At 36.2% G+C, this 14,415-nt stretch overlaps 1 protein-coding gene across 1 annotated transcript; it reads right to left on the bottom strand.

Moving 5' to 3' along the window:
* Positions 1-5,804: 5,804 nt before the first annotated feature.
* On the bottom strand, positions 5,805-10,366 carry LOC132266304 (uncharacterized). The gene is made up of 2 exons (XM_059767162.1): positions 9,755-10,366; positions 5,805-6,362 (listed from the first exon to the last, which is right to left on the bottom strand). Exons 1-2 carry the CDS (start codon positions 10,028-10,030, stop codon positions 6,174-6,176), a joined length of 465 nt encoding a protein of 154 aa, XP_059623145.1. The 5' UTR covers positions 10,031-10,366; the 3' UTR covers positions 5,805-6,173.
* Between the last annotated feature and the right edge of the window lie 4,049 nt (positions 10,367-14,415).

Raw genomic sequence — 14,415 nt, 5'->3', positions numbered from 1 at the left:
AACTCTAAGTTTGCCATTCTTCTTCATTACAGGAACAACATTAGACAACCATTCAACATACCTAACTGTTCGAATAAATCCTGCCTTAAGAAGTCTCTCAATTTCTTCTTTAATTTTGAGCTTTACTTCCGAAGACATCCTTCTTGGTGGTTGTTTATATGGCTGAAAATCTTTCTTGATCGGTAATCTATGTTCTACCAATTTTCTAGACAGGCCAGGCATCTCTTCATAACTCCAAGCAAAGCAATCCTTATATTCATTTAATAATTTAATCAAATCGGCCTGGAATTTAGGCTCAAGCAAAGCACTAACAAATAATGGCCGATTATCTTTTTTAGTACTAACATTTATTTCCAATAAAGGATCTTGCACCTCTGCTTTATTATCTTCCATCCTGGAAGGGGCTGACCCCAAATCTTCAAATTGGATTGCATCCAGTTTTTCGAAACCTTCTTCAATTATATCGGCCGTGCTGGCCGATACCTCTTCATATAGTTGTTCTTCTTTGGCCAGTCTCTTGTCAGCCAGATATGCTTTCAGTCTGATGCAAGCGGCCCTGAAAGCTTGCCACTTCTTGTCTTCATTGGTTTTGTGATCCATCAGTAACATCTTCAATGTCCTTGATGGTCGACCTGAAAATATCAATTTTCGGCCGAGCTGCTTCTGACAATAATTCTTTAATATCAACATTAATTAAATTCTTCTTCATTGTTGCCGCTGCTGGTCGTCCCATCCTGTTAATGCCAACAAATTTGATAGGTACAATAGTTTCATCATAAAGTGCAGCCTCAGCCGAATACACCCTAGCTATAAAGGGTTTGTTATCGGCCTCAACAATTTTTACCTCATTTCCGTCCCAAAAAATCAACATTTGATGCAAGGTTGATGGGATGCACATGTTAGGATGAATCCAATCTCGGCCTAAAAGGAGATTATAGGCCGCGGTTGAATCAATGATAAAGAAAGCCGTAAAGGATGTCTTACCGCCAATAGTAATTTTCAAAGGTAGAATACCTTTGGTGTTACTAGATCCTCCATTAAAACCACTAATGGCCACGTCGGTTGGAACTACATCATCCATGGTTTTACCCAATTTCTTCAAAGTAGTTGATGGAATGACATTCACCACCGAACCATTGTCAACCAAAACCCTATTGATTGGCTGACCCCAACCCATACTTTAACATACAACGGCCTCAACTGCTGTGTCATGGACAAAGGTGGTTTTTCAAAAATGATTTTATCGGCCTTAGATGGCTGATCCTGAGAGATCAATCCTATCCCGGCCGATGAACTTGTCGAATCGTTCTTAATTTCTGAAGATTCAGCCTTTTCTTCCTGCTTGGCTGACTCAACATCCCTGTTCACCGTTGGTTCTATCCTTGCTTCAAACACAGAAGGCAAAACAAATACCATGTTACAATTTACCTTATCCGGGAGAGAACCAAAACGAATTCTGTACTTGGCCGCATGCTTTGGATCCTGGTCGGGCTGATCATCTTTTTCTTCATAAAAGCATGCCTTATTCTCAAAGGATGTAACGACCTCCATGTCTTCAGCCACCACTGGTTCAATTTTCCTTTCTAGTTGATCATGGTCGATCTTGTCTTCTTTCCTTTTGAGTTCTGCATTTTTCCTTTGCATCCTCCTTTTTGGGTACGTGTAGGAGGCTGCTTAGGAAACTTTGGGTGACTTACTCGAGTCCATCTGCCATGGTCAACCAAAGGAGGTCTAACCGTTCTTACACGGCTAGATTCTTCTCCTTTTTGAACCCATATTTCTGACTGAATTGTTGGTTTCCTTTTGAAACTAGGATAAAAATGTTGTTCTGGCAGGACTCTATCGGCAACCGATGACCGAATGATTCTCACTGCCCTCGGCCCATTTTCTCTAAATATTGATCGATTGATTTCTTCGTGATTCTGTCTAGGCTGATGGCCTAACCTTTCGTGGACACTGCGCTTTCTGGTTGATTGGAAATAGCCCCTCTTGTCTGAGTCATTCCTTTGGCCTTTGCAATTTGGACAACAACCATGGTTGATGAGGGCAATTTGAGCTTCTCTTAACTGAATTTCCAAGTCCTTAACTTTCTGCTCATCATTACTGGCCGATGAACTACCAAGAACTTTTGGTAATCTTTCTTGTCTACCATTATCAGCGGCTTTTTCAGTTGCCAGGCTGATTACATTGGTACTGACAATATTAGGAAATGGATCACCATCGACCCCCATTACATCTGGCTTCTTTCCAGAGAATTTCAATACACCTTCATCGATAGATTTCTGCAATACATTTCTAAATACATAACAATTGTTAGTAGTATGATTCCATGAATTATGAAATTTGCAGAACTCTCTTCCTTTTAAATTATTGGTCGATGGTATATTGTGTCCTTTTGGCAAAATGATTTGTTTGTCGGCCAACAAATGATCAAAAATTTGTTCTGTTTTGGCCAGATCAAACGTATAAACCTTACCAGTATCAGCCGTACCCTTCCTGGCCGATGAAGTCGATGGCTGAGTACCACTGGTGGATACATTTGGTTTTGTTAAAGCGTCACATACATAAGGCTTCTTTAGAATGACTTCGGCTAAATTAGCTTCAAAATCTTCCTCTTCAACCACATCAGTTGAATAAACTTCATAGTTGGGGTCCCTATAGTACGTACCTTTAGAGGAATTTTTTCGTTCTTTCTCCTCTTTGAGAACCAACTCATACCTGGTAGCTTTCTCAGCCAGGTCATACATATCACGAAATGGAACTCCTTCAAACCTCTTCCGAAGTTCAAAATCAAGGCCGTTCAAAGCCAAACGGATGTACTCCTGTTCTGGAAGAGGTACACGACATCTTAATCTTGCTCTCCTGAATCTTGCAATGAATGTCTCGACCGATTCACTAGGCAATTGACTTAGCCTGGATAAATCGGCCAGAGTAGGTTCTGTCTCTGTACGGTAGAACTGATTGTGGAATAATTCCTCCATCTGTGGCCAATTAAAAACAGAGTTAGGAGGTAGACGAATATACCATGAAAAAGCTGCCCCTGTCAAAGAGTTAGGAAAAAGTCTCAATTTCAACCACGGGCTAACACTGGCCTCTCCACATTGAACCGTGAATCGGCCAATGTGTTCCACGGTCGATTGATTCCCCTCTCCACTAAAGGTTACAAAGTCAGGGACTTTATATCCTCTAGGGAACTCAACTTGGTCTACCACTTCTGGATAAGGAGTTCTATAAATTGGTCGGCCGGCACCTCTAAGTTCCAGGCCATATTCTTCTGTGAGTAAATCAGCTAATTGTCTTCTATCTAACATGACTTGAGGTGGCTGATTTAATATTGGTGGTATCTGATTAAAAACTGGCGGCTGATTAGCCGCTGGTTGATAGCAATTCGGCCAATCATGTGGCTGATTAGCCATATTCTGCCCCCCGAGCCCTACCTGTGGCGGCACATAAGTATACAGTGGGTTCGGTGGCCTCCACCTGATCTGATTGCCCCCCGAGTTCAAAGGCATCCGAGGAGGGTTTGGTAGAATTACCTGTGGCTGCGAACCTACTACTGGTGGCTGATTAGAACCTGCCAACGTAGGCTGAGGATAGTTTTCTGCCCAGGTGAATAGCGTATGAACCGGCTGACTTGATGTTGCACCTGGTTGGAGTGTCACTACTGGCGGCCATGGCTGTGATGTTTCAATGGCCCTCTCTGGCCGAGCAGCTTGTGATAGATTCGGCTGAGAAGCCGATTCCTGATTGTTGGAGCTGCTAGCTTGAGTCGGCTTGTTCAAAATAAAGGCTAAGAGTTGGGACATATTTTCATGCAAGTCGTTGTAGCGTGCTCCCATCCTTCCCATTGCATCTACCAAGGAGCTAACCTGTGCTTGAAGTACGGCTAACTCATCAGTAGGACCTGCTGCAGAGTTCTCAGCCTGTACTGGCTGATCGCCTTCCTCCAAATCTTCATCAGTAGCCACGGCCTTAGAATTTTTTGTGGGCCGTGGCATATTTGCCTCTTTTATAACACTCTAGTCGGGGTCCCACCGGGCGTGCCAAAACGTGTTCGCGCGGTTTTTGTTCCCTACGCCGGTCGATGGACTCTTCGCGGGCGTGCCAGAGTATTTGTACAAAATACTCAAAATATGTAATTGAACACCAGCCTAACCCTTTTTCCGATGGCTGACTCTCAGGTGATTGTGTGGGAGAGAGACTAGTAAGAACTCACAGCAAGGTTCTTTTATACCTTGTTTGTAGCAAGGACTTTTTAGAGTGTCTAAAGAAATGTAACGGCTGATGAATGTTTGAATGGATGGAATGGCCGAGTGAAGACAGGCGGCAAGAACTTAATCGATCGCCGGCCGAACGTGATGGCGAGAACTTAATCAATCGCCATCAGCCAAACACAATGGCAAGAATTTAATCGATCGCCACTGAAACGTGATAGCAAGAATTTAATCAATTGCCATCAGCCAAGTAATGATAAGAATTTAATCAATTGTCACTACGATTCAATGGCAAGAATTTAATCAATTGTCATTGAATTGAAAGCCTAACTAAAATTGCGTAATTAAAATTGGCATAATTGAAATTGAAAGAAAGTAAATGGCTGAATTAAAATAGTTGACAATGATCTAATCAATTGCCATTAAATTGAAATAAAGAAATTGATAAGAAAAAATGACGCAGAGTCAATTGAAAACATTTTTAGTTGAAATGCATGTTTTGTGGTGGTGCTGGACCAGTTAGAAATGGAATACAATACTTCTATTTATAGAAGTTCTATCTCAACTTATTTTCCTAAGTTATTGCTAGAAAATCTCTCCTTCTTTGATTCTTTTTCTTCACAATTTGAACTCAGTCAAATCCTATTGTTATTCTGCTTCCTTTCTTGTTTTGTTTCAGTAGGAAATCTCTGTAAAAACAACCTTCCTCGATTTAATCACATGTAAGTTGCCGAGATATTGCTAAAACGTTGCTAGAAAGTTGCTAAAAAGTTGCTAATTTTTAGCAACTCCCCTCCTTAAGTTTAGCAGCCCGTTTCATTCCCTTAAATGGCCTAATGGCCATTTGTAACTTTTGAACTTATACGGCTATTCCTTTCTTGTTGAAATTCCTACTTTATTGGGATTTAGTTATTTATTGTAACTAAATCTCTTAAGTCTTCTCTTTTGAATTGATGACATATTTGAATTGATTCAAATCTCTACAAATATATTTAGCAACAACCTTATCAACAAAGTGGCTGAAATATATTTGCCTAGATTTTCTCCTTTTGTCTCTCTATTGGCCGACTTCCCTTAAGACATAATAAACACTTGTCAATTTCTCATTGGTCCACGTCATCGCTGAGATGGCTGCCAGTTTTTGGTGCCAACACAAACAAAACGAAATTCTTACTGAACTAAATCCACAAAGGTAAATAAGAATAAAGAACATTTTGAGGGTCCAAATGTAAGTTTCACATGAACAAAAAACAAAACAAAAAAATCATGAAAACTTGATGATTGGGCATTTTCAGCACTGTCATTTCTTCCGTATCTGCTAGCTTTAAAATTGAATTGATACTCTAGGTAGATGACTGATATATGGAGAAAACGGGAGGATCAATCCTATAGTTTGTGTTGGTTTCTTAGTGGCGATTCAATATTCTGATCACCATCCCAACAATATATAAAAGTTGCAATGACCACCCAGATTCAATATTCTGATCACCATCCCAACAATATATAAAAGTTGCAATGACCACCCAAAAAAGAGAGGGGAATCAATTACCAACATCAACTCTTCTCCTCCAAAAAAGAGAGGGGAATCAATTACCAACATCAACTCTTCTCCTCTATTTTATTTACAAGAAAATCGATCCATTTGATGGGTAACCCATCGGAAATCATATCAGAAAACAGTGAAAAATATGATAATAGCAGTGTAAATAAGCCGAAGCCTTGCCTGCTATTCCAATGATAACTCTTTGGAAATGCTGATCCAGCTTGCCCATCGTCAATCACCAAGTGCTATACACAAATATTCAAGTGCATACCGGGAAAAAAAGGGTTACCTTTCAAATTGAAAAAATCAAGGCACTTGTATATCTAAACTCTAAAGATAGTGCATGTCTTTTCCTCAAGTGGGGGTCCATGATGTTGGAGTAAATTTGATGCAGGCACTTCTGATGTTCTGTTTTTTCAGGTTGAGCTTGAGCTTAAGTTCGTGTGTGAGTTGGTGTTTGAGGTGAAAGCAGGCAATGAGATATGTTGATGGGGAGGACACAGGATGTGTTCAGGGGGGCAAGGCATGGGAGCAGGGTGGGCAATGAAGGTAGGAATATCTTCTCCGGGCATCAACACTGAAACTTCTCGGGCATTTGCAGATACCTGAAAGAGAGAAGCTGGCTTACAAAGATGCAAATAGCCTAAAAATGATAACCTCATATGTTACATTATAATAGAAAGAAGTTCTTACTTTTTGTTACATATCACAACATACCAAAGAAGGTATTTGCTTCTATTATAGAAACACAAACGCCAAGAAGCAGTAGAAACTAAAATGCCTAGCCACTTTTAGAGTCATCCAATGCCCAACCACCCCAGCCTCAAATTCACTAAAGCATTTAGACACAAGTTAGACAACCGAACTGCGACGCTACCAAAGGTCCCAGATCAAGCTAAACCTAATTGATTATACAACACTGAAAACAGGTCCAATCAAAATATGAACTAAAGGTCATGGGGATCCAGTAAATGGATGGCTCATGACTCATGATGCATCTGCTCTTGGAACAAATCCAAACCTAGTAAGCACAAAAAAACGGGACTGCTGACTCTATAAAGTGAAAAAAGAAAACGACTAACAATGGGATGATCATAAATGAATAGAAACTTCGAATATCATAATAATTTATCAAGTAGCAACTATGATTTTCCAAAAAAAAAAAAAAAAAAAAAACCAAAAATAGATCATTGGAATCACATATGAGCTTTGGATAGAGTTCTCTGCAGGAGGGATAAATATCATCAGATATGTATGCTCTCGAAACAGTAAATAGAATTTTACAGCTAACAGTGCCTTAGACATCATTAATTATTAGTACATATCGAGATAATGAACTTTTGTATTGCTAACCAAATGAATGACATCACTTTGAAGTCATATTGTTGACATCCAAACACACTGCCACACAAGATAAATTATAATGAGAGATTGACGAGTGACGACCACCAATACTGGAAATGTTTTCTTTGCAATTGAACAGAACAAAACGTATGACAGCAGACTAAGCCAATTGTCAACACTTTAATTTAATCAGCAATGTTAGGGGATCTCCTTTTTCTTTTTCCATTTTAAAATTTTTGAGTAATGACAATATTTCAATAACTGACAATATACTTTATTTGACTTTTTTTAGAATATAAAAGGTGGATTCTTAGATAGACAATAACTTTTTATGAGGATAGATACAACATTAAATATTGATGAGCCTTGCAGGAATTATGACCATTACCAACGGGCCAATGGCCTAGCGGTATCAGCCTCTTACTTCCCAAAAGAAAGTCAGGAGTTCAAGTCTCAGAAGAGACGAGTGTATGTGAGTACCAACTAGGAAAAATAATAATAATAATAAAATAAAATAAAATTATGACCATTCCATCAAACAAGGGGATTTTCTAATAATTGATCAAAGATCCAAACAGAGGACAACTTCTTATGAGAAATCTGTAGAGCATATTTTTTTCTGTAACTCTTCATATCAAAGATCTCTTGTAAGAGATTAAACTAAAACATCTAGTCCTAAGTTCTGGCGGGGATTTGGACTTGCAATTTTGGTATAGCTTCTATCATGCTGGCCTACTAATACCAATTTTGTAGTCTAAAATGTTCATGTATTTGAGGATCTGAAATTGCATAGATCAATGGCACAAATAGCTTTAATAGATATCATGCTTGTTTATGTTTTAGTAGGACAAACCTAAGAGGGATATGATTATCACGTGAAGCAAGTTAGACCTATGAAAGAAAAATCTCATCTAATACACTATAATCAGCATAATAGAATAATTTTGGACAACTTGACTAGATCTTGAACACCGTGCTGTGCTATAGAACTTAGATGGTGCAATAGCATCTTATTACCAAATATTGTTTCATGCAGATTAATCAAATAGTAAAAGGGTAAGTGACAGTACAACCGTAGTTTAGCACATCTTAAGGCTGAACACAACAAATGGGTAATGGTCCACAATCCGCATTATCTGCTTAAGGTGGTCTGATTTGAAAAAATACAGATTTTTCAGAATCATTACTAGACCATGCCACACATGAGGTCTAGTTCAACCAAAAAGGAAATTGGAACAGCTGTTGGATTGCAAATTGTTTTCAACAGTCAAAAAGCAACGATGCACCACCTCACCAATTGACTGAAATAAGGGTGCATATATATAGTGAATAATTTATCAAATCATGTAAAAGTCCACATAGAATTCTTCAAAAAAAGGTATTGCAGACACAGATGGTTCATCGAACGAAACACAATGACCCAAATCACGACTAATCCAATAGGTATGCTTATGTGATGAAACTAGTTGGATTAACATTTAAAGCTGGAAAGAAGACAATAAACTAAGACTTGCCCACAAAGAAAGGTTGACGGCCTGTCCCCCCAACCACGATGCTGCCCATACCCGGCAATCTGGCATTATAAATAATTATAGTGATGGGTTTATGAATCCCCAAGTACAGTGGTGGGTCTAAACACCGAAAATGTTAAGAGTTGTGTATAAAGCAATAGCTCATACACTTTAATTGGGACCAATCAACCAGCAAGCAACCTATTGGATAGACCATTGTTTGAATATTGTGATAAAGAGACAGTGAGATTTTCAATGTACCAAATTTTAGGGGAACATGCACATGCATATATAATAAAGAATTTCAGGAGTAGTTATTGGGATGCTTTATTATCATCTACATGATTTTATTACTACAAAGTACAAAATTTAATATACGGTCTCAAACTTTGTTCATTTGCTAAGCAGAAATCCATTTTGCAAGTTTGTGGATATCAATGTCGAGGCTCCATTAATCTTGTACTAAAATAATGAAAACCAATTAAAAAGGGAGATTATAGATCAAACGTTGAACTTGATTTGACAAAACAAGGTTCCATTTGTTTTGAAGTAAAACATTTTCAATTGTCTGAAAATTCTGGCAAAAATCGTAATAATCAGAGCTAACAAGAGATAAACATGTCCACAGTAAGCATAGAAAAAATCATGATACATGTTTGGTGTGTGGCTTGTCCTTAAAGAGAACAACCTATTATCAAATAAAAACAGTGTGGGAATCTTTTGGGGGGGACAAAATAAAATTTGGTGTAAGAATCAGATAATCAGGGGGACAAAAAAAGAGAGAAACAAATAAAAGGTTAGAACTTTGAAGTGAGATAGGAAAAAGAGGGAAAAGAGAAAAGAAAAGAAAAGGGCAAGAGACTCAGGGAAGACATCTAGAATCAGAAACTTTAAACAAGCATCAACAAATTCCACATATACATATCATAAATGCATGGTAGAAAACAATACCCTTTTCAGTCAAAATGAGCACCATCTCTCAACACAAGAAGAACATCGAACAATTTTTAAGCTTACAAATTTGCAATATTACACTGGAACAATAGCACAAACAGTGTATGGACACAGACATATCACAAAAAGCACACAGACACAGACACATGTATAGAATGTATAGGATAAAGGGAAGTGTGATTACTCACTCTGGGTGATGGATGACCAAGCTTCCCATTGAAGCCCATCTGGGACTCAATATCTCCATGGTAGCGATCACGGGACGGGGTTGAAACCGACGAGGATGGTCTGAGAAACCTCTCAAAAATGGCCATAACAAGGAACATGGAGATGAGGATGGCAGTGGCAACAAAACCAAAAGAAACTGCATTCACTGAGTTATCAAAGTGCCTCCAATTGTCATCTCTCTGTGTGTACAGGGGAGAACTAGTTGGTGGCAAACCCCAACCATCTTTTTCCCCCATTTTCACCTCTAAATTTGACAGAGATTCACTAACATTATCAGTTGTAGAATACCCACAAAGCACAGAACATGTAAGACAATAATGGCAGTTTAGAGAGAGTGTGTGTGTGTTGCTATGGAGGGTATTCAAGGCTTTTGCGCCATTATCAAAACAACCCAATTCCTAAAATCTGCTATGCAGCCCTCTGAAAAGAGAACCCGACTCAGAGAGAGAGAGAGAGACAGAGAGAGAGAGCATGTGGCCCCCGCTTTACAGGCAGGTGACCGGAGGTTGAAAAAGAGAGCCTTGGGATTTGGATAGTTAATATACAGCTCTCCTTTCTTTATTATACAAATTGGAAATAGCACTGTGTTTTGACAGTTGAAATGGACTTCTCACTTCTCCAGCACATATGAAAGCACCAAATTGGGCTTGAGTGGGCTTCACGAGGCCTAACAATATATACTAAGCGAATTTTGAGCCACAAACCCAACAATCTCTACCTTAGCTCAAAATTTTATCTTCAAGTGCTTCTTCATAGCCCCACCTTAATTAGAGATTTCTCCATCTCAAATAAAGTAATAAAGCACTATGATAAATTTGAAAAACACTAACACAAAATTGACCTTCTAATCATTGACAAGGGAGATTAGTGAACTCTATCTTCAAGTGCTTCTTCATAACTCCATCTTTAATTGGAGATTTCTTCATCTCAAATAAAGTAATAAAGCATTATGATGAATTTGAGAAACACTAACACAAAATTGACCTTCAGGATTTAAGTGAAATTTAACCCCTATGGATCAATATATATATATATATATATATAAAGGTGGAACTATGAAGAAACACTTGAAGATAGAATTCACTAATCTCCCTTGTCAATGATTAGAAGGTCAATTTTGTGTTAGTGTTTCTTAAATTCATCATAGTGCTTTATTACTTTATTTGAGATGGAGAAATCTCCAATTAAGGTGAAGCTATGAAGAAGCACTTGAAGATAGAATTTTGAGCTAAGGTGGAGATTGTTGGGTTTGTGGCTCAAAATTCGCGTGCAGAAAATTAGTTTTCTTTTTGGTTTTGAAAGGTTGAAATTTCTAGAGGAAAGTATATCCCATTATGTTTCTATTTTAGAGTTTTGATCATTATGGTAATTTGCTGGACAAAAGTTGAGGAAGATTTGTCCAACAATGAATTGGGTTTGAAGATTCTATAAACAGAAATGAGTGTGAGATGTTTAGAGAGAGAGAGAAGAGAAAAAATATGTAAGGGATTTAAGGGTGAGTATTGTGAGGGAAGGAGAGAGTATATGTAATTCGAAAGAGATAATGAATGAGTGAGTTGAATTTTGACGTGTAAAATCTCTCTCTCATGGACGGACATGAAAGAGATAATAAATGAGTGAGTTGAATTTTGACATGTAAAATCTCTCTCTCACGTACGGACATGACGACCAATGGCATATAACCTGTAAGTTAAAGGGTAAACTAACAACTAATGGTATAAAACCTCCCAATTAGCCAGCGGGGGAGGCCGGTCATGGATAAAAAGTATGTGTAAGTGGATATATGTTTCTTGCAATGAAGAAGAAAAAAAAAAGATAAAAAAAGAAGAAGAAGGTAGTGTAAATTAGGCTAAATCTATCAAGCTTACAAAAAATGAAAAAATAGACCTCATGTATATGTGTATGCACTGTGTGTGTGAATTTCTCGTGTACCCATTTGTGACTCAAAAACTAAACATGGAGCCAGCTGAGCGATGCAATGTTTAAATTGTAATTGTGATTTGTGACCAAACTTTGAGAACCCTCTTTTCTCTTATTCTACCAAAATAATTATTCTGTATTTCATGTTGATTGGTTAACCAAAGAAAATAATAATAATAATAATAATAATTTTTTTATAAATTTTCCTATTTAAATGGACAATTTATTCATTGGTTAGGGACCCAACAGCGTTGATGTTAGGAGGCACAAATTGAGATGGTGTAGTGTAGTCCTTGGGGCTCAAAAAGGAAGAAAATGACATAAAAATAAATACTAAAAAGGAAGAAAAAGAACATATCCAACCAAACTTTGTGGGTGACAAATGACAATTACAACTTAACTTTACAATGTCTCTCGAGTTCCATGGTCTCGCCAACATGATGTTTGAGAAATGAGAGCTAATATCCAAAACTATTACTCTACATACAAACTCCAGCCCCATTAAATCATTAGTTTCTTACCCACCCAAACTTGTAATCTAAGTTATATGTCCTCTGCATTTTTAAGCTGAGAAATGAAAGTTCAAGTCTATGCAGAGTAATGGGAGTGTTACTATCTTGATTTTATAATCCAACGATGTGCGCATTTGTAATATCAGCGTTAAGTTGGATGAGTAGATAAAGTATTGTCCTAATAATAATTTTAGATTCAATAAAATTGCTTGTAGCCTTTTGCAATTAGAAAATCCAGGCCTAAACAAATGAAGTAGAAAAAGGGGGAGAGAGTTTGACTTTTCTCCAACTGAGGGCCAGCCCAATTTGTGATCTTGAAAATGAGAAATATTTACATATTTATTCTTAAGAGAATAATATGTTATTGAAAATAATTTTAATTTATGTAGCATGGACATGGATATGGAATACAGATACGTTGACACGTTAAATTTTTAAAAAGTAAGACACGGGTACGACTTAGACATGATTATATATAAATATAAATTTTTATTTATATACATATATTGATGAACAAGTATCATTTAATACTTTGATTGTGATAATGTGTGTAATGTCAATTTTTCTTTAAAAAAAAATTGAACACTTTAGAATGTGTTCATATTTTTTTAAAAATTATTGGGTAGGTTTGTGTTAGAAATATTAATGTTTGAAAGTGTCTGTCTAAGTGTCCAAAAAATGTCGGGGAAGTGTTTGAAAAGTGTTCAAAATAATAAAAATTTATTTTTATTTATGGACACATATATGAAGTATCCGACGACACGAACACGGCATGAATACGGCACATTTGTAGAAGTGTACGTGCTTCATAGATTTTAATATTTAGGAAAATCATGCCTTAAAATTGAAATTAAAATAATAATAATTTAAAATACAATTATTATTATTTTTTTATTTCATATTTAAAGTGTCCAATTCAATTCTCCAAACCCAATGTATGAATTAGTAATATGTTTACATTTAAAACACTCTTCGAACAGAAGAACAAATATTATCCTAAATCCAGGTAAAAATTAATTTTAGTTAAGTCTTTCAGGATTTGTGATTGATCATTTTGAACCCTTGAAATTTGTGATTTAACCAAAGGTAACCCTTGAACAAATTTAATGTTGCATGTATAATTCTATTAGAAAAAATAAGTAAAGAAGAGTTTGAGGTCATTATACAGTTAAAAATTTAACGATAGGAAGGAAAGAGTTAATTAAAGATGATATAAGGAAAGAAAGGAGAATAGGAAGGATGACTTATTTTTCTTCCTTTACAAATTTTCATCTGCCCAAAAATGAATGGAAGAAAGGAAAGAAAACAAATGAACTATTATAGAAGTTTTAAATTAAATACTATCCTAATTTATAAAAGTTTTAAATTACAATACTAATCTGTATAAATTACAATATTATACATATTATTGGATAAAATGGTAAAAATAATTAAAATTTTCTCTTTCCTTTGTATAACAAATATAGTAAATTATTATATTATTCTCTTGTCTTCTCTTCAACCGAATAAAAAGAAGGAAATACATAATATTTTCCCTACTGATGTCTCATCTATCCCTTTTTCTTTTCCTTTTATCTAATTTTTTTCTTTCTTAATGAACAATGACGTGCACATGATATTTTGAAAATATAAAATTCAAATAATACCCATATATCTTTAGATAATGACATTATATATATATTGAACCAAAAGGAGGAACACTTTAACTATTTTATATTTAATTATTATTTTTATTTATTTCTTATTCAATTATAATTTATAGAAAATACTTTATCTTTTTCAGCAATCAAATTCTTGTTTGTTCTAAAATTAAATGTTAAGAAGGAGTATTTTATTTATTTAATATATATATATATATATATATTGGCTCTAGAGCCCGTAACCAAATGTTGGATCCAAATACAAATCTAATAATGAGGATAATATTGACGAGGACAGTTTCGAAATTGCAAGGAGATGTTTGGACATATAACGATCCGCTACGGTCCAAATTCCAGCAATAAGAAAGGCAGGCTAAAGAATAAAGATTGCTTGGAAACGGCAAAGAAGAGTACCATCCTGTTTCATATCCACAAATTTCAGCACATTTCTGGTCCCCGCTTGACGTGAAAGGACTGATATGAAATTATAGTATAATATTTATTCATGAATTTAATTAGAAATTTATGTTAGATTGTACATTGAATTTA

Source organism: Cornus florida, unplaced genomic scaffold (assembly GCF_030987335.1).
Source record: "Cornus florida cultivar Cherokee Brave unplaced genomic scaffold, ASM3098733v1 CherokeeBrave_3.0.0_Hap2_Chr01, whole genome shotgun sequence".
Lineage (NCBI taxonomy): Eukaryota > Viridiplantae > Streptophyta > Magnoliopsida > Cornales > Cornaceae > Cornus > Cornus florida.
This window is presented reverse-complemented; position numbering and strand designations above follow the sequence as displayed.